Source organism: Papilio machaon, chromosome 22 (genome assembly GCF_912999745.1).
Source record: "Papilio machaon chromosome 22, ilPapMach1.1, whole genome shotgun sequence".
Lineage (NCBI taxonomy): Eukaryota > Metazoa > Arthropoda > Insecta > Lepidoptera > Papilionidae > Papilio > Papilio machaon.
Genome location: NC_060007.1, coordinates 2,536,654 through 2,558,313, shown reverse-complemented (window position 1 = coordinate 2,558,313; position 21,660 = coordinate 2,536,654). Strand labels below are relative to the sequence as shown.

Here is a 21,660-nt window from a genome sequence, read left to right as displayed (position 1 = left end):
TCGGAGCACTGATTTAAAATATCATTAAGCATCATATCAGTATCGGCGATCTCACGGCGCGAGGGGATGTGCAGCACAAATTGTAACAAAGGAGACGGGGAAAGAAGATTATCGGAGATGACGCGTGGCGGACACGTGGCATGCATGTGGTCACATATAGTTACATTTACCCTATCTCAGTACACACAAACAAAAATTTGCTTTAAAAGCCAACGTGTAGAGTTCATTTTTCATTGCATGAAAGTCAAGTCAGATTTTATAAAAAGTTACTTATGATATAAGACTATATATCAAAGACATAAGGTTGTTATTCGTTTGTGTTGTGATTTTCCGTATGTTACTTAAAAGTAAGAAGTGTTGGAGGGAAATTAATACCACAATTCGTTGGATTTAAGGCTTACATTCATGTTGAGTGCAATTGTTAGCAAATAAATAGATACAATTGTAGCGATTGTCTTGTCATTGCTATTGTTTGTTTCTGTCACTTGCCATAAGTAGCTTCGGGGCCAATAAAATGAGAATGTTTATTTTTTAAACCAAATAGCGATTCGCCCCGACATGACACGGATACCAACTTATACAGTCTTTTCTATTAGACACAAATCGAACGTAGAAATTCATACGTTTTCATTTACAAAAACAAATATTAGTGTCAATGTCGGTCTAATTGAGATCGTAAACTGTCATTTATTTTAAGTTTGATTAAATTTTATGACGTCACCAAACTTAATTCTGATCCATTTAGTATTACAATTTATCACAGACATTAATGTTTTAATGTTTGCGAAGCTAACTCTTACCATGTTACGATGTAAAATTAGTAGATATACTAGTTATAAAACTAGTACAATAAAACGTATGGGACATTTAAAAGAAATTCGTCTCAATATCTCACGATATATTCAGAATGAGTTATTTACAAGGTTCGAATCCAATAAATATGGCTCTCAATCGCGGCGGGCGGCCGGCACGCGGGCACAATGCAAAGATTATCTCAGGATTACGAATATTGTGCAATATTGCTCTGCCTATTCATATTTTTATGTACTTAAAAAGTACTTGAAATGTGTTTACATCTAAAAGATATTAAGAATATCTTTTAGATGTAAACACATTTCATATATATTAAATGTAAGTATATTTTTATCAGAAGCGGAAACGTAATTTGACCTTTAGAAAATATACGTAGAAATAAACGTAAAACAGAATAAAAAATAATAACGGAAATAAAAACGGAATAAAAAATATACGTATAAAGTAGAAAAAAAAATATTTTTCTTCTACTCTTGTTCTATGTTCTGCTCAATTTATAGAATATTTAGCTTTCATTTTTTATTAATAATATAAAATAGTGTAGACGATACTCTGACAAAGGAGCCTATTGATATTATTCAGAGCAAAAATTATAATCGGGTCAGTAGAATTTGACTTACAAGACGAACAATAATCAAATCTATTTTGAACCCTTGGGATAAACTTAAACATTTAAAATACAATAAAACATTTCAAATCATAAAGCGTAATAACAATAATGAAGGATAATGTATAAAAATTGCGTGTCCTGCGCGGAGTAGACGCGGGGTGCTGAGGGACGAGGGGGATGCACGTGTAGCTACGATGCTTATCTCGCTTCGCTTGTCACCCCACGCTGCCTACCCCGCTTTATTTCAAAATGTACGCACCGAACATTGGCCATGGTACTTTAGACATGGAATCAATATTTTGATGTTATTGCCTCTAGTATCAAGAAAGTGCGAAAAAACACTAATACCTGCACCCATTGACTTGTAATATAGAAATTAAAATTAAGATGCATCTGTGAATAATGTGGAACGTAATTTGAGATCTTTCTGTTGATATTTTTAATTCAGAATGGTATATTATCATTATAAGTTACGTGTATTTATATTGAGAAGTAGATTGCGCGTATTAAGGCGAAATCCCACAGTGTTCACCTTCGAAATGATCGTCGCTCTTTATACTGTACAGTCAACAAAATATTTATATAATTCTCAGAAGAGGATTGTAATGTACCGCTAATACTACTTCTAGATTTAAATCAATAGCCGATACCCTAATTCCTTAGCGCCGTCGATGATAAACATAGCCGAACCATTCTTTTTTCGAAGTCACTCAGGGCACCAAAACAGAGCCACATCAAAAAATCCAACCTCGTAGGGTTAGTCTTGTAACTGAATTGTGGCTAATGCTAGATCTAACATTTTAAAAATTATTTCAGGTTAATTTTTGTGTTTGTAATCATAACTTTTTTGCGGACCGTACTTACATCCCCCTTGATACAAACTTACGTATAACATCAACAGATACTTGATAAGATAAAATACCCGATTAGTATTTACTTATTACAACATATTGGGGTTTGTTCGTTTCGACTCATAGGGTGGTTTTAAAGTGAAGTATAAAATACTAGCTTTCGCCCACCTACACCTATGTGTTCTTCCAGTCCAAAATTCACCCAGATCTGTGCAGCAGTTCTAGAGTTACCTTCTAAAAACATCCATCCATCCATCACATTAATGTAATAAGTAAGAAGTATGATATTTTGCACTAATAGGAAGTAACAAATTTCATTTTATTCATTCTCAACAGTATCTATTATATATTTATAACTACTAAAAATCTTGAAATAGAAAGTACAATTTATCAAAATTTCTTACTTACAAATTTTAATTTATTTTCTTTATATCTAAATGCGTTTTACTATTTTGGATAAAGCCATATTTAATAGTTGTAAACATTGTAGGTTCACCACAAGTATTATTTAAAGCATCCTTATTTGTTTACATAGCTAAGAGTTGGCGGGAGCCGTGGCCCGCGAGGCATTCTTAGGCTGACACGGCTGACTGCACATCAAACGGTCCAAACTCCTAGCACTACATAACATCATAATCAGCCGTTTAGGCATTCTTTGATAAACAACATGAACGTCTTCAAGGGGAGAATTTAATTTGCCTGTCTCTTGGCTTTGTCTGCTCAAAGATTTAGATTTATTTATACATATTAAATTCGTCTAATTTAATTTTTGCGTTAAGGTAAAATTATTGTTAATTAATCTGAACGAATTATTGTTGGTTTCTAAGACCAAAATCCCTCAATAATACATATCGTCATTATCTTTGACAAAACAGAAATAAATAATGAATTTCGATTAATTTAATATTTTCGGAAAAAAAAATATGGGATATCATAGAAATTTATGATTTCTGTGTAGAATTCATTCCTTACTGGACCTTGTAATTTTTAATTTCATCAAATATACATTGTTAATGTTTAAAGAAAGATAAAAATTCTAAACTCGAAGATCCCCTTTTCTCATTTTTATTTGTTTTTAAACTGCTGACAACAACGCGTACGGTATTTGAATAAAATCACATAGAGTAGGGTGCCTCCCCCGGCGCGGCGCATTCAAAATATCGACATATGTTGTGCGTTTTACGCAGTTTTAATTTTAATCCACTCTCAGCACTTTACATATGAGATTCACTCCAATTATCGATTCGGCACACCACTAGTTTATACGAACATCGATACCTCTTGAATTATGTATGTTTCAAGTCTATTATTGTTGTTTTTAAATAATTACTTATTTTCATTATCAAACGTTATTATGATTTTTTTCATTTACCATTTTTCCTATTAAATAAAAATAAAAATATTTGTACTCGTATATTAGTGTTTAAACGATATATCACGTAGTAAAGATTAACCTTATTACTACACTCTTTACTGCAATCGTTAAGTGTTGATTTATTATGAGAAGTCTACACTAATAAGAACCCTTAGTGCCCCTTAAATCACCCTAAGTACGGCTGTCAACATTAATTAAACAATCAAAATTTGTAGATTTCCGAATCTCGGTAATCTGTTTTGTTAGAACAAAGCGCTCGCCGATATTGCCTTATTATCAAATGACTAATGCAAGCTTCCATTTGTGGTGCACAGACAGACGCATCAATTCATTAGCCAAATCTCGCTTTGCATTCCACACGTTCCGTGATTATAATCAACGAATAGAAAAGACAGATAGGTTAAGAAAGTCAATATACTTATATGTTTATATTATTTTAGCTTTAAATTTATTTAGAAACTAGCTTTTACCCGCGACTCCGTCCGCGCGTTATAAAAAATAGAAAACGGGTTAAAAATTATCCTATGTCCGTTTCCTGGTTCTAAGCTATCTGCCCACCAATTTTCAGTCAAATCGATTCAGCCGTTCTTGAGTTATAAAAAGTGTAACTAACACGACTTTCTTTTATATATATATATTTAATTTCCCAATCGGTTATTGATGTTAACGCATAATTTAATGTTACAAAAATAGACGTTATTTTTTATTGATTGACTTCTTTAAGTTACACGTTAAAGTCTTTTGTTCGCCGTAGCATTCTACGACGTAGATAACCGCTACGCATATATACTCATGTGTGGTTACTATCATGAAATATTTTGTTGATAATATACCCGTAAAAATAAACGTTTCTTACTAATTCATTAGCTTTAGGTGTTGTCATCTGTAATTGTTTTCCATCAAATATTATACAACAATGGAAAGAAAATCTGGAGCTTGAAAAGCTTGTTGTAGATAGCGCCAACAGCCATTGTTCTTTCTGTGTTTGTCGTCACTGATATCTATTATATGGCTAAGTTGTTACTTGAAAATAACAATATGACAACTTCTGTTTCGATTCGACTTAAAAGTGCCAGTCACCTTACTGAAAGTTTATTCTATCTTTAATATTATTTCGAATCCTCATTACCGTTACCAATGTTACTAATGGGTACAAAATACTACGGCTTATATTCCGTCCATGTATAGAGGTCAGTGTTCTGTCATTCTTATTTGCCAAATTATTATACGTTATTATTATTATTTACTTTTCAGTGGAATTTAGTTCAGCTAAACAATTAATTGCTATTCAGCACATTCGTTAACATCTTTTCTCCCCATAGTTAAATAATAAGGCAAAGAACATATTATTTAATAACATTATCAATTTAAATTTTACAAACAAAACTTGCTGATATGACTGACATAATTCCCGCGCAAAACTCGCCACTAAAATGGTATCGCAATCATTAATAGATACCATAGAATACCCTCTTCGAGTTAACACATGAATTATGACTTATTACTGCCCCAAACAGCGTGCGACGTGTAATAGCCCCTGTGCGAATCAAATGACATGTCAATGCATTGTCACCTCCGCGATTTACGTCTGTGGTAACTGCACACACTAAATAGGGATGACCTACGGTGACCATGTTATGACATTTTGAGAGTTTCGTCTTTTAGAGTTTTTTTTAATTCATGTCTATTATTTTAATAAAGGCTATTTATTGCAAAAATAGACAAAAAAATTAACTAATTATTACGAAAATAAATTCAAAAATAGAAATTTTTTAAAAGCCGGTGTAAATCTACAGTTTTATAAGTGCTGATGTAGTCGTGATCCAGGTTCATCTCTGCTTCCTTTATAATAGTTTTATATCTAGTTTAAATCTAATTTTTAAATTTATTGGATTCCAAAGAAAAAACATAGTTACTACTTACTATGTTGTAGTACTTTCATAAAATATTAACACATTTACAATTCGAATATGTCCTGATTAACTCATGGCGATCCTAGGATGACCGCTGTCTCTTTCAGTCGTATTACTCAAAGCGTATTCTCTCTCAGCAGATATTTATTATAATTTTATGCGGCGTCCACACTCCAGTGTCTCTTTTGTGTATTTAAACGATGTTCTTGTCGGGGCTTTTGTTGTTAGAGGGTGACTATAGCAATGGGTTTCGACTGTAGTGACACTTGTATTAATACATATATTCATCTCTTACATTCTATTTGAAAAAAACAGAGACAAGAATATGTGTGACGACAGTCGAAACCTGCTGTAATATGTAATAACAGCTATCGAGATCTCTCCGCTCTTGAATATTTATGATTTTTTTTAGACGAATCGGATGCTAGATTTAATTTGGCGATTATGCAGTGTCAGTTGTCCGTAATTATAGTAGTTATTGCGCCGCAAATGTGTTAATATGTTAGCGTGAAGTGCGTAGTAAGTAATTCATATTATTCTTATTATTTAATAGCTGTCGCCCGCGACTCCATCCGCGTTGAAATAAAAAACATAATAAGTAGCCTATGTGTTCTTCCAGACTGTGATTTACATCTGGGCTAAATTACATCGAGATAAGTTGAGCCGTTCTGGACATACTTTCAAACAAACATCCATCCGTCCAAACATTCGCATTTATAATATTAGTAAGATTCATATTATAATTTGTCATTTGTATAGTTTGATTCAGACCGACATGAACGATGTTTAACAATATGTATTAGACTATTAACTGAATTGGTTTTAAAATTCGTTTCTTTATCTTAAAAAGTTAATAAGTGCTAATCTTTTAAACACACCACAATTCCTTCTTCAGACTTGAGTTTCATTGTAAATTAAATTGTATGTTGTGAAATTTTTAATTTCAATTTTTCACAAAAACTAAAACTTTTCTAATTACATAAAATACACTTACATTAAAACGTTTCTAAAAATAAAACTAAACGAGTATTGTTGAAAAAAAAAATATGTTACATAAGAACCGTTATAAAGTTGTCATTCTGATTCATTCGAGCGTTCATCCCCGTGCCGGATGCAATAATACACACTATTATATTATTTTAAATAATAATAACGGTTACGTTTATTATTGTCATTAAAATAAAATTATTATTAGCGTCGATTTACACAGCAGTTGACGTGGTAAACACAATTGACTTTTGCCATTTGGTTGCCTCTCAAAGATCTTAGAATTTAATTGTAGTACCCTTCGACTGTTTTCACCTCATTATTGTTCAATATTTTATTCACAATACACCATATTGACTTTTATTTTTGCACTAAAGAATAAATAATGACCACACAAGTCTTTGAATATCTTGTAAGAATTAAGGGTCTTTCCACTGGTAACTAAGAATTGTTGGTGATAACCACGCCGCTTTAATTATATGTGGATATGGAAGACAGTTTGGATAAATTGGGTACAAGAGGTTATGCTTAAGAAGAGAGTGAATTTAGATATGACAGCTGATAGAGATGTATGGAATTGTAGTACATATTGTGCCGACCGACGATAATAATGACTGCCGTTAACATGTGATCAAAAACATGTTATCTCAGTTTGTTGTGTTTTTTTAAGAGAAACATGTTTTTGTTTTAAAGGGAACGAGTGAGATGACAACATTTTTCTGTATATGTTTTACGGCAGTGGAAACTCAAGAGCTGCTCACTCTATTGAGTTAACTCTTTATAAATGTAAAAAGTTGTAAATGTATTATTAAAAATATTGCTATTTTTTTATTTTTTTAAGACACTAAGTTCTCACAAAATTTGAGATAAAAATATTCTTGTATAAATATATATATAGTGTGTGTCTTTTATAAATTAACCAATAAAATATGTTTATTCATGCACATGTTCTAGAACATAATTGGCACAGCGTGTTCGTCTTTACAATGTTGTAACCATGACAATTACTCAGTCTCACTTCAGGACCTATTATCTCTCACCAATGACGCGTAACGCACAAATCTCCCGTCCTTCCTATAATGTCGGGATATGAAAATAAATCAATAATCAATTTTACGCCAGCCCGTTCGGTCCGAAGTATTTTTGTTGTGATTTCACTACGGCGGCACATCTACTGGAAAATCGCGATGATCCTCGCAAAATAAAATACGATGCCAATATAAAATTCGCATTTTAATTTCTTTTATCAATAATAATAAAGGAAAAATTTGAGAGATGTGTTTTAATTGTCATTTCCTAGCAGTGAATTGTTAAGGGTTTATTAAATATCGAAAAATGTTCTTTTATGCATACTTCAATTTATTTACACTTGTAGAAGGATATTAGTTAAATCTTTATTTTATGTTAATTAGAAAATAATATGAACAAGCTCAGATTCAATCGTCAGAGTAATATAGTTGAACTAAGCGAGAGTTCAAGGTACCGCAATATTTTTTCTCGTTTCTCTTTAAACCAAGTTTCTCGCTTATGGAGCCCAAACCGGATAATGACTCTCGCTTTTAGAGGTTTCTTGCTTTTTCAGGTTTGATTTTACTATGGCATTGTGCATACTGTATAATCTAATTAATTATATGTCCTCTCTTAGCAAATAAACATTGTTTTTGAATATTAAATCTAATTGTTCTCATGTCAGTTGAAATGGCATTTTATTCCAATTATTTCAAAATTGCTTCGACTTAAGGAAAACATTGAAATGTGAATCCACGTGACTCCGGTATTTTGAATACAAAATAAATTACAATTCGCCATACGTACATTACCAACGTCAAACGGTAGTCCGTAAAAAGTATGAAAGGTGCCCCTAAATACCGTGTTAGGTGAAGCGGGAAAATTATCTTATATTTGCTCAGACGCCGTGAACGTAGGGCGAGAATACTTTTCAATAAGCTTAGAGAGCGTTTTTTTTTATTTTATTTTATTTCGCAAGACCCGGTCTTGTAGCGAGGTTTTGCGAAACGGAACGCGCAAATAAAGGGTCTCTATTAATTCTATTCGATTTGCACGAACTGCATTTTATTTCAAATCTAATTAAATGGAATCAATAATTAATTTTATCAACATATCAAATATAATTCTTATTTTGAATTGATTAAACAATACATTTAAATTAATTACTTAGTTCTATTTGTACAATTCATTAACTTTAGCTTGATTTTGACAGTTAATTGATAGATTAATATAATATGGATAGATACAAATAACAATAAAAAGATAGTAAACACAGTGCACGTTTCAAACTATAAATGACGCCTCTTTAGTAGCCTAAGAGTTTATTTACTACCAAAGACTGGCTACATTTATTGCACAACGAATATAGTAATAAATTTTATTTATGTGATTAACTAGCTGTCGCCTGTGCCTCTGTCCGTGTGGTTAAAAGTCATAATATTATTTCGCGAACAAGATGTATTTGCGTTGCATATAACTAAAAAACAATTTTAAAAATGTTTGTCTATCTGTCTGTTTATCCGCAAATCCGCATTTGTTCCGGGTAATCTGGGTAAGTTATTTGAATACTAAAATATCAAATTTCAAAGTTAAATCTCAACTATCGTATACAACGCTCGCTTACTTCACTCGTAATTTTAATGTGAGCCGAATAAAAAAGCAGTGCATTAACTGGAAGCATTGTTAGGCACAGAAGGGTCGGCAACAAAAGACAACCTGCTGGGTATTGTGCGCGGAGTCGGCACTTTGCGAGTCAATATTTTGGGTGACTTTTACTCTTCTCAGATGTTTTTCGAACCTTTTGCAACGTAAGCGAACAACTGCTCACCTTTCCCTGTTCTCTTTAGCTGCATATCAAGCTTCTCTTTTGTTTTAAATTCTGAATTACATAGCTAAATTGGAGTGCACGGATTGTTCGTTTGAACGAATCTTTTGACTCTTGTGACTATTGTTTGATTATTTAAGTTAATAAACGGCAAGTGGCCAATATTCATAAAACAGGGTGTTCTTATAACGTGTAAAAGATTAAAGTCGCTTCATTAATTATAAATAATGCACTGCAAATTACAAGGTTAATTAGGAGGTCAAATAAATATTTTTTTTTTTTTTATGAATCAAGTTTATATTTATATTTTTTCATAGTAGCGTCAAAACAGTAAGTTAAGGGGAAAAGCGCCGATAAAAAATATTAGAAGTTATATTTTTATCATGTAGAGGCGTTGTTCTTTATGCCGAACCAGAACATATTTCTTCTAGTAATAATAAATTGAATAATTAATTATAATGATTTTTTCTTAAGCATTGGGAACGGAGTGCAAAAATAATTCTACGATAATTCCAAAAATATCTGTGAAAAATAAAACGCGAACAATTAAAATAAAAGCGACCACAATGCTAGCCGGAAAGAAAGGCCGCAAGTAGCGACACACCCATCGCTTAGACAAAAAAAAATAATTTAGCCACTCGAACGTAAGATGTCAGCGCGCGCCTTACTTAATTCGCACCATTCCCACGATGTGAAATTTAAATTTAATTGTTGATTCGTGCATTGTTGTGTGCAATCAAAGAAACGGGTCAATAGATTTTATACAGGAATACCATTGTTTGATTGAGACTTATAGGCAGTTTGTCAATAAATGTGTATTATTGTGGCGCGTCACAGGGGGCGTTCTATTTGGGGCACTGTATACTCCAAGTCTAAGGTGCTGCGCTCGCCCTTACAATTGTGTATTCGGAATCATTTGAGAGTGAAATGATATGCGGCGATTTATTAGGTGCGTTCTCATGAACGGCCTCTTGAATGGAACATTAATTTAATGAAGAACGTATATTGAAATCAACAGTGAATGTAAACCGATGGGCGTTTTATTGAATAAAATGCTTTATAACCATGTTATTTTGTATAAGTTTAAATTGTAGTTGTTTAATTTTTATCTGTTTGTTTGTATTAACAAGAAAATTTAACTACCATAGAAGGGAAATTAAAAAAAATTAACTGTCTTACGATTTTAGCTGTCAGCTATTTCAAAATGTTGGATAGTCTATGGGAAAATGAAATAAATTATATTTAAGACGTATTTTTTTATCAACTCAACGGACTCTACTAAACTAGTGAATGATTCATAACTCTACTACTTCCTCTGATAAAATACTAATTTCATAATAGCTGGTAGATATCATTGGCGATATGTCTGGCCACCCAAAACCCAGTACCACCCGTGAAGAAAAACCAAAAATGTCTCACCAATCTGCCAACTGTCATACGGCCATGTGACAGCGCATCGAGCGGACGTGGCGCGTAACTTAGACGTAGGGCAGGAAGGCAGTAAGACGATAGATGGTATGGTAACTCGAGACGTTGCCGCGCGGTGGTCTTCGCTACTCTGTGACGGGCAGCTGACGCGATGCCCGATGGACCGAGAAAGCGAGCCGCGTACGACGAACGAATGTAGATTAAAAAAAAACTAAAACATTTTTTCAGTCTATTATCCGACCATTTGACAGTTGACAGTTTTCGATTGGATTTTTTATTTTTATCTGTTAACAAAAGTTTGGATAATTTAATCGCCGTTACATCGACAACATTTTATCGAAATTTATTTAAAAAAGTGTATATAAGAAAGTCAAGTACAACTATAGTGTTATTACTTTATCCACTAGGATAGTTAAATTTATTGTATTAGAAATTTATAACAAGCTATCACAATCTTTGCCGTGAGCGTCCGAACGGAAAAGTTGTTACTTATTTGCTTATTAGCCTTGCCGAGTTCTGTAACAAAATGAAATGGAAGTTTTTAACAAGCTGGACGAATTAACAAAGAGTTGTAGCCGATGGCTCGTGACAATTAAATGTTATTTTATTCCGCTCAAAAGAAAACAAACAATATTTAACGTTCAATTGTCACTTTTCTTTATCATTTATTTATTAATTAACTCTTTGATTTTAACTATTTTTTAACCAGAATAAATTAATACAAAAACAAAACAAATTATCTTATCATTCCATTTTTTCAATAGTATACGAGTATTTTTAGGTAAAATCATTAATCATTATCCAGTTGATAAAAAAAACGTATTATGTGACTAAATGTGTACCTACTTTTTGAGAGTACAATGCACGGGAAAACCTCTTAATCCTTCTTAAATCGTAATCCAACTAGTTAAGACTCTTGGCGAATTTCAGGTAGCTTTATTAAAGTCCATTAAAATGGTCCATTAAATCTAATGCGGCGTGAACTCGCGGTAAACCATAAAAAATCATTTAAATCCATTCGAATGAGAAACACGGTCATTGTTAACGAATATTGTCTATGTTCAAGCCTTTGAAGGAATTAATTCGTGTAAACATATACAAACAAGATTTTAGTACAAGGGTTATTTACTAATTGGTGCATTAAGCCAGTACAATCGCGGAAACCAGTCAATGGATGTGTATGATTCGAATTAAAGGGACCTATTTTACAGGTCCGCTTCGAGCAAAGAGGTTTTTTATTTTTTTTTAACGGGCAAAGGTTTCACACATGACCACGTTTATGCGCGTGTTCGTTGTTTATACAATAATTTTATATGATTAAAAATAGTCCTCAGAAATATTACACTTATTTATGCATTCTTTCAATTTATTTCTTTTAGTTTCTATATTTTTTTTTTAATGTTGACAAATTCTAAATTCAAATTTTCAATCTTTTTTTGTACATCATTCGTGCGGAACTAAAAAGGGTTTGAAAGAATCAAACAGCACACTACACAGGATTTTAATAGTATATTATTATTTTCCTAGTACTTACATGGAGGATGTATTAAAAATATATAAATATATATATTTTAACCTATTCCTATTCCTTTTCAACGTTATAAAAAATAACATTATCCTCAGGTGTCATCAATAAACCGCGTACTCCGTAACCTCGCCGCTCAAAAGGAGAAGTCTAGCAATCAGCAAACAGGTTCTGATTGTTCTACGCCAGTATACGAGCGTCTGCGGTTGCTCGGAGCCCCGGCCTCCGCACCCGCATGGCCGAGGGCGCCGTGGCCCACGCAGATCGACACGAGGACTCCGCCTTACCAGCTGCACAGCCTTAGCCCCGGACCACAAGCTATAAACTGCGGTGCTGATATGCCAGTTATGAAGAAAGGTAAGTGTTGACTTGTCAGCTATTTTATTATTAAAAGTAACCAAAATAAAAATGTGATAAATTCATCTGCCTATGTCACTCAGAATAAAACTCCGATGATATCCATATTACTTTCAATTGAGACATCATTAAAAAATTGTTTTATAAAATTAATGAAACGTGTCCGATTACAAGGAAGGTAAAATAATCTTAAATAGACCGGTTTATCTAGTCATCTAACACGTACTTACTAGAACGTAAGATTATAAACCATACAGTTTTTTATTTCGTCACATAACATCTTAGAATAAGTAACAAACATAAAATTTTTGTTACTTTTAATAACTGCAAGAATCTCCGTTGGCATTGAGTGCAAATTCCTTTATCGAGAAAATGAATTTTAAAACTTAAATAAACTGCCTATAGTATAACCACATCTCGACTGACATCAGAAAAGAATAAAAAAAGCAAAGCCGCCAAAAAGAACCAAACAGCCGGTCGCACTGTCTACGTCGAAACATAACTTTTTTTAGCAGCATTTTGATAGTCGATTTGCGGCATCCTCCCCCACGGTCTAGGGTGGGGGGATGGAATCCCGCCTCAGTACCGTCAAAAACATTACTCTGCCCATCCGCGTGGAAGATTTAATTTTCATTTTTATCTCAAACATCCCTCTTTGTAGTGGTCTGTAGTCTGTATCCAATTAGGTGGCTTTGAGAATTTTTCTTCGAGCACTGTATAAGTTATATAAAGTTATGGAATTTTTAATTTCGATCACAAAAACCTATAATTATTAGAATTTGGTAACGCGATCCGATTATTATGTTTAAGAGTTTAAACGATAATAAAATGATTAGGTAAAACTATGTAGAGAACATAAATTCTAGGCGTCTTGTCTTTTCAACCAAGTTATTTGTAGCGCGTTGGTTAAACCCAATCTACACCTACTTACCTTTTTCTCTTAATTTTAATTAACTTTCATCTGGACATTATTTTTTACTCTCGTATCAGCTCACAAGTGACAGGTACGACGCTGGCCGGGCCACGGAGCGTGAAAGTGCCGACAAATCTGTAAGGCGATCGTCGCCACACGCCCCAATGATTATTTCATTCGATACACATACGATTCCTTACACCAACACGAACCTAAAAAAAAAAAAAAAACTTGCAATGACATTCGAAATTTAAATCTACTAAATTATAAAAATAATGTCAGTTGTAGCAGTAAAAGAAGTGTAGACATAATAAATCGACTAGACCTGAACAAAAAATATTTGTGAATTGTGGTAAACAAAAAACATATTGAATTCAGAATTCCTAGTGGTTTCTCTTTACATTTAGTATAAAAAACTCACACTAAGGCCATTTTAGTAACCAGTAAATGTGTCTCAGTGCGGTAGTTATTAATGATAAATATTTAATTTATGTTTGCGTTTCTATTAGCAACACTATATTTTAGATAATTGAGTGGCGCCGAAACAAACTGAGGTACATCGGGCTAGTAATTGTTAGTATAACAAAGCGTGCCCGCGGGCAACCGTCTGCCGCCGAAGAGCGCGCTTTGTGTGCCTGATAGTGATACATAACGCTTATATACTTTATACCTTTTACTGAATAAATAAACAGTGATAACGTATATAGAGGTGATTTCGAACGTTTAAAACGTAACACACAAGTTCTTGATCACTCAAACAATTGAAAGTGAACTTGCTTACACACGTTTAAGTCACGTAACTAATTAGTACTAATTCTACACTAAGGGTCTTTCCTTACATTTCCATTAATGAGGCTTTTGGTAAAGAAAATATCTATAAGAGTAACAATATGTTAGCAGTTTTAGATGGTTTGGCCAAGTTAGTTAGGGCTAGGTAAAGTGATAAAATCTTGCTTATTCTATAAAATTTCGAAGGTCTACAGACGGAGTTCAGAAACTTGAAAGACTTAGCAATCGACAAGACAAACAGACAAGGTCAGAGCACGCAAGATAAATCCATTAAGGGGCGAAAACTAAATAAAACGCGCCGAATAAAGGGCGGCGGGAAGTCGCGTCTTTAAGCTTAAGAAAAGAGATAGTTTGATATAAGAAGTTGTGCATTGAAAAGAGATAGAAAAATTTATCACCGAGTGACCAAATTTTTGTTTTATCAGCTGAGACAAGACACAAAGAGTCAGAATGCTTTAATAAGATATTTTTATCAAACAGGGTAAATAATTGTTCACTGTAAGTTATTAAGTACTTGTTTCCTTTAACTTTTGAACCGATAATAAGAAGACTACATTTTAAAACTTAAATCACAGGTTGGATATAAAATAGTTTCTAAAAAAAACTTGAGAGGAGTCAAGGGACGCCCGGATGGAACGAAGTTCCTTTCGATTAATTAGTGAAGGAACTAATGTTTATTCTATGAATAAAAAACTTAAGTCTTCACAAGAAGTACATTTTATTTCTATGAATTTTCGTTATATATTGTCACGTCGTTGCCATGGTTACTATAGCAAAAAGTGTCGTGACAACTTTTCGTAAGAATTTTTCCGTCTAGCCCCCTTTCACAACGCGCGATAAGGAACTTCGTTCCAATAAACAATAAAATATGTTACAGACTACAAACCAAAAGACGACAAGAAAAAAGACAAAATATTGTAAAGTCATGGTCACCGTAGCGTCTGGCAACATACGATAAGGCAAAGAAAAATGTCGCAGGATATTTTATTCGCAGGGTCCGGGATAGATGGTTATTATGGGGTCCTGTAGTGTTAAATTAGTGAGATGTATGGCCTTCGTTGAATATTTATTTACCGGTCACAAGAGTTATCGTGGTGACGTATATTCTGAGGTCATTGTGCAGATGTTCGGACCCGGATTATCATTGCCACATTTAGGGGCTACTATTATGCATTAGAAGTAAATTTCATTCGGCCTTGATAGTTTTAGTACTGAAACGAAGTATTAAGAGCACAGTAATCGATGACTATGCACAGATATATGAATGTGGAAGAAATGTAGTGTGCCAGTGCATCGAATGGAAATTTACCAGGATAACAGATGCTACGGGGCTTGAGGCTACGGGCGTGACTTGTTTTACTTTTGATGAACAGAAGTTGCGGCATAGTCTTTGTTAGCCAATCCCATTTAAATTAACTCAATTAGGAAACAGTACACTAAATCTTAAATTTTATGCAACTTGTATCGAACGTTCGACCATAATCTTATCTTGGCTGCTTTACTTTAACTAATACTAGCTTTTACCCGCGACTCCGTCCGCGCGGAATAAAAAATAAAAAACGGGGTAAAAATTATCCTATGTCCTTTTCCTGGTTCTAAACTATCTGCCCACCAATTTTCAGTCAAATCAATTCAGCCGTTCTTGAGTTATAAATAGTGTAACTAACACGACTATCTTTTATATATATAGATAGATGAGAGTGAAAAGATTTTCCTAATTGTTTTGTAAGTTATTAAATCTGTTAGCAATGTCTGCAATCTGCATACAATTGGTCAATGTAATCAGGCAATATTATAAGATGTTTATGCCAATACGTATCACGTCCGGTCCGGCATGTCACACGCGGGTGGTCCACACATAAGTGTAGCGTAACGAGATATAATGGCGGCTGACAACATCTTTGATATCAAATTAATAAAGTTCATTCCGGTTACAAACGAAACTTTTTATTTTGCAATTTAAACAACCTTTAACGAATTAAACTGCAATTCATTTCGGTATTCTTTAATATTAGAAATACTTTAACTTAAGTCTAAAACATAAAAGTAAAGGTGAAAAAAATCATTGAGGGCACACTTTTGCCCACCGCCGCACCAGACGAAGGTTTAAGATTTTACTTGCCGCAGCTAAGGTGTTAATTATAAACATCGTGTTAAACATTCTATTTTTAACGAAATATTTCAACTGTTTAGTATTTAAATACCAAAGTAGAGGTAAAATCATATTATGAACATTATGGTAGAGTAGTTTTACCATTTAACCAAAGAAAACATAGATGAAACTTAACATAAATAAATACAATTTTAACTGAACAACCCCAAGACAGTCTACCGAAATAGAAGGGCTTTCAGCTTTAGGTTCAGATTATACCTAAACCGTATGAGCGGCAGATCAAAGGGCCGGCGCCGCGCCCGCCGCTTTGAGCGCGCCGACACGCCGCGCCATGCCGTGTACGGAAAACGTTATATATTATGTGAACTTGCACAGGTTGTGTCTACGCCACCAATTAAGTATATATAAGTATATGTAATGAACACATTACGAATATATTATTAATTCTCTTAAATAAATTCAAGGAGTTTTTACCGCCTACTGGAATTAAACAACAAACAGTAGGCAATGTAGTGGTCAATTCTTAAACTCGGCATCGATATATTCATGGCTGTATTAAAGAAACTTTTCACCTAAAGAGTGGTGAAAAATTAGGAATCAAAAATTCCAAAACAATACTTTTTACAATATAAAATTACGTTAACTACTGATACCAATTGGTAAAAACTGAAAAAAATTGGTTTTGTAAGATTATCTTTCGTTATTACACAATATATAATTTTAGATACCTACCCATAAGCACCTAACGAAGTTTAAACGTTTAAATCTTAAATCTCATTTGAAGATGTTAGGGTAAATACGTTAATAGGTACAACAACACCGCATGAATAAGATCTAATATCGCAAATGAAATAAACAGCGTAGAGTCGACTGGGACAGGGACGTATCGAGATAAAAGGCCCGGGACCCTCCGCGGGATGGAAGCGTACACGCGAGCAAAATAGCAATTAAATGCGCCTTCATTACGTATCACCCTTTCAGAGGTATTCTACGTTCTGACAGGGGTTCATTTAAATCCTCTGCTATGGTTATTATTTAAAACATTAATAAATAATTATTGAAAGACTAGATGTCGACCACGACTTTTTAAAATTTTATCTATATTTCTCTGTCTGCAAGTCCGCGTTTTTTGCTTGTACTCTTTGAAACGGCTGGACCGATTTTGAAGGAATTTGGACTTTCCAAGTATCTAATGTACGCGGGTATAATTTCGGCTATTTTTTATCCGAGCTGACGAAGAAGCGGGCGACCGCTAGATGTAAATAAATTTAATTTAAAATAAATTAAAACTTCATAAACATAATTACGGAGACTGATAGAATATTAAACAATTAGATATTAAAATTGCGAAAAGAAGTAAATTAATCACTAATTAAAATCAACATGTCCTTCGTCTAATTAAAAACAAAAACTAAACGATGTTAAAACAAAACATACAGAGCGCTTGGCAATTGGCATTCATTACGTCACAGATACTCGTAGCTATAAGACCGCAGCGTCCGGACGGGCGGACAAGCGCACAAAGGGTTTACCGAGGCCAATAACGCATGAAACAGGATTATAAAACATGAAAACGCTCACTAAAGGGCTGTTTCGGTGCGTCCCCTCTCTGTTCATACGTTTTACATGTAATTATAGCTGTTAATTTGCTCACAGGACGTAGACGCCTACTCGTCTGTAATCCGTGTGTCCGAATTAACTCAACATCGTGGGGTTTGAAGCATTTGCTACTGAGTCTAAATAATGAATTCATCTTTTTTACTAATAGTACCTATAGATGGATTGATGGATGTTATTACATATCTATCGAAAAGGATAAACGGATCTCGCTGAAATTTGGTATAGATGTAACATATTTAGGAAGAACACATAGGCTACTAAATTATCTTCCAATACAAAGCGGACGGAGTCGCGTGCTACAACTAGTATGAAAATGTTTTCACTAAATTGATTTATGAAAACAAATCTACTAATTGATGAAATAAAATTATACATTTCTTGACATTTTCGTGTGTATTTCTAATGGGAAAATTTCTTGCTCTGTTAAGTTAATGGATTAAAAATATGAAATCATGCTAAAAAAAATATAAAATATATACACATTCAAGATCGAATCAATAAAACTTTATTCAACGTATTAAACATAGACCATTGAAAACATAAGCGCCTGAAACCTCCATTTATAAAAAGTGACTTCAATTTAATATTTTTATACCAAAAGCCTTAGACCATAAACTTTGAACCCAACATAAAAACTTAAGAAAAGACATAAGCATCATTCATGCGTCATTATCATGCCTTAAATTACCCGTTGAGACTTACATAAAAAAAAAGAATTTTCTTCATCGTACTACTTTTTACACACTCAAGAGCCTAAAAACTTATACTTTTCCAACATATTTCGTTTCGTTTAGTATCGGCATAATTCATACACGGCGAACAAGAGATGTAAAAAGGCCTGGAGGGGCGTAGGCGGTCCCCTACGCGTTAGTTCCGCCCCGCTGCGCCGCCCGTGTAAACAACACACATATAATTACGCTATGACATATGCGGATATTCCCCGACGGTTATGTGCGCGACTCGAGTATACATACACTCTATATAACTGTGACACGTTTGTCGTTTCTGTTTGTCTATGATTTAGTTAAATACTCATTTTAATATGCTTTTGTTTGAGGTAGTATTTTTTACTACGTTCTGGTAGTACACGAGCACTAAGAAAAGATTTTACAAAATTCCTAAAGATCTAAAGTAGGGGTGATAGTTAGAATTTGGAGAATTATGTTTTATTGATTCAAAAGAATTGAATCAATAAAATATAATTCAAAACAAATGATTATCTACGTACGTTAGGGTTTTCTCAAGTTCATGATGTTTTTATAGCAGGTTTAAAATGAAGCATGAAAGTTGGTTATAAACTTTTGAACTTCACGCGGTTGAACTCGCTGGAAATAGCTAATTGAGTGTATAAAAGTCTCAAATTATTTAGAACTATCAAATTATTCAAAATAGCTGAATTGATTTCTAAATATGAAAACTAATATCTAAATTAAACTTTCTAAACGTAACGTATGAAAACGTATTCTATCAAAAAGACTTTTAAAAAAAATGTTGCTAAAAATAAAGATTTATCTATCTTCTATAGTCAAACCTAAAGAGTAAAAATTAAAAATCCTAATAAATTGATTATGCAAGTCAGGCTATGCTCGTATCACTTACAAAACACCTGTGCGCGTTCGAGCGTCATTTCTGCCCTTTTCGCGCCATTTTCTGACAAAATGGCCGGCGCGTGACTTGAATCTGAATTCATTTATATTGCCCTTTTTATGTTATCTGTAACTTGATAGTCAATAATTGAAATATGAAAAACATGATACAGTGATGTGTAAAGTCAGATGCTTTAATATGTTCACTTTTATAAAACTTTAGAAATTTGTATAGGCCTTCTGTTACAAAAATATGTATGAACATAACCGTCAATAACATGTATTCGAGATCGCGTGAAGCAAATGAGCGGATATATGCATACATATTTTTGACACAAAAATCCTGTACAAGTTTTGTAAATGACTACATATTTAAGAAGCCATAACCATTTTATTAGTTTTTGTTAAATATGTATATCAAAATAATTTTATGTATATCAAAATTAATATTTACTAGCAACACCTAATGTAATGTAATCTATGATTAACTCTGCTAAATAAAGTTGTCTGTGAAAAAGCCAACGAAGTTTTAATAGTTTTGCTATTTTAGAATGACAAATCTGAGCGCACGATTAAATGTTGTGTTTTCTTTGCAATCTTCAAAGTAACAAGTATGCAACAAATGACGGAAAACTATAGTATTTTTAGTCATACATTGCATAAATCTTTAACCATATCAGTAGGTAATATTTATCGCTATGAACAAAACATTCTCTCCCCAAGCAAAGGGAAGTCACCGGGGAATATCCCCGAATGAAATACACGTCATATGAGTAGCGATGACATTTCTCCCGATAAGGCAACACCGCACGTTTTGTTTATGGTCCGAACGCCATCTTTTCTTCGGTTTCGAGGAACGTTTCCAGTATTCTATATTATTTGTACTATAAAGTTTTCTAAGTAGTAAAACTTTATAAGTAGTCTATGTGTTCTTCCAGATCCGTTTAGCCGTTCAGGGGATACCTTCAAAACATTCGCATTTATAATATTAGTAAGATTAGTTGCGCGGCAGATATTAAAGTTTCACCTTTTGTGTTTTGACCCTTTGCTACCTCTTTATCTGGTATTAAAATTATCAATTACAAAATGCATACATCGAAACATAATGGTGATTTGATATAAAACATATGTTCTTTCCTAAGTACCTATAATACTAAATCCTTAAAAGGTCTTGAAACATATATCTAGGAGACAGGCGGTTCAGTTTTTTTAGCAAACTAACGTATTTAGTGAATGTATAAATAGCGAAAATCTATGTCCTCGTTACCTTTATGTTTTAATGGGATACAAATTTAACTTAAGAAACTGGCCACATTTTAATTTTCGTCCTTGTCTATGATTTTATAATTGATATAATTAAATCTATACCACAACAGACTATCATAAATATTTATAACTCCGTGCCGATGCTACTATCACGCCCCATCCCGTTTGAGTGACGTTAAATAGAGACACGTCCATTATATGATAGGGATCTCAATACATTATTACATGGCGAGCCTTCATGAAACATTAATGTTTTCTCGCGCTACTGACAGATGGGCCTCAGACACGCCGAGTGACATCCAGTGACATCTAGTTGTCGACGTAACAAATTGCCAGGGGAATTCTTACTTTCGTTTCGCTTGAAACGAATAAAGTTATGCGCTTCTACTCTAGTGAAAAGTTTCAAAATGATATGTCTGCTTTTCGTTGTAACTCTTTTGCCTAAGATATTATGGACTCTTTATAAAGTAAGTATAACACTACGAATTGTGGCCATTCTGAATCAGTGGGCCTCGCATGAATTATTGTGACAGTTGCCTTCGTCTCGCCATCGTTAATTATGTCAAAATAAGTATGAGATTTTAGGTGTACCTTACCCCCGATGACGCGCTACAAAAATTTTAATTAAAAAAATTTCGACGAAGGTACGATGGAGATTGTCTCAAATATTCGTGCTAATCT

The 21,660-nt window shown here is 33.5% G+C and overlaps 1 protein-coding gene across 1 annotated transcript in view; it reads left to right on the top strand.

Moving 5' to 3' along the window:
- The window catches only part of LOC106712565 (paired box protein Pax-6-like), a 37,514-nt gene that overhangs the window by 9,846 nt on the left and 6,008 nt on the right, over positions 1 to 21,660 (top strand). The window contains exon 5 of the mRNA XM_045683525.1: positions 12,434 to 12,692. Coding sequence (XP_045539481.1) covers positions 12,434 to 12,692 — 259 coding nt within the window. The remainder of the gene's footprint in view (positions 1 to 12,433; positions 12,693 to 21,660) is intronic.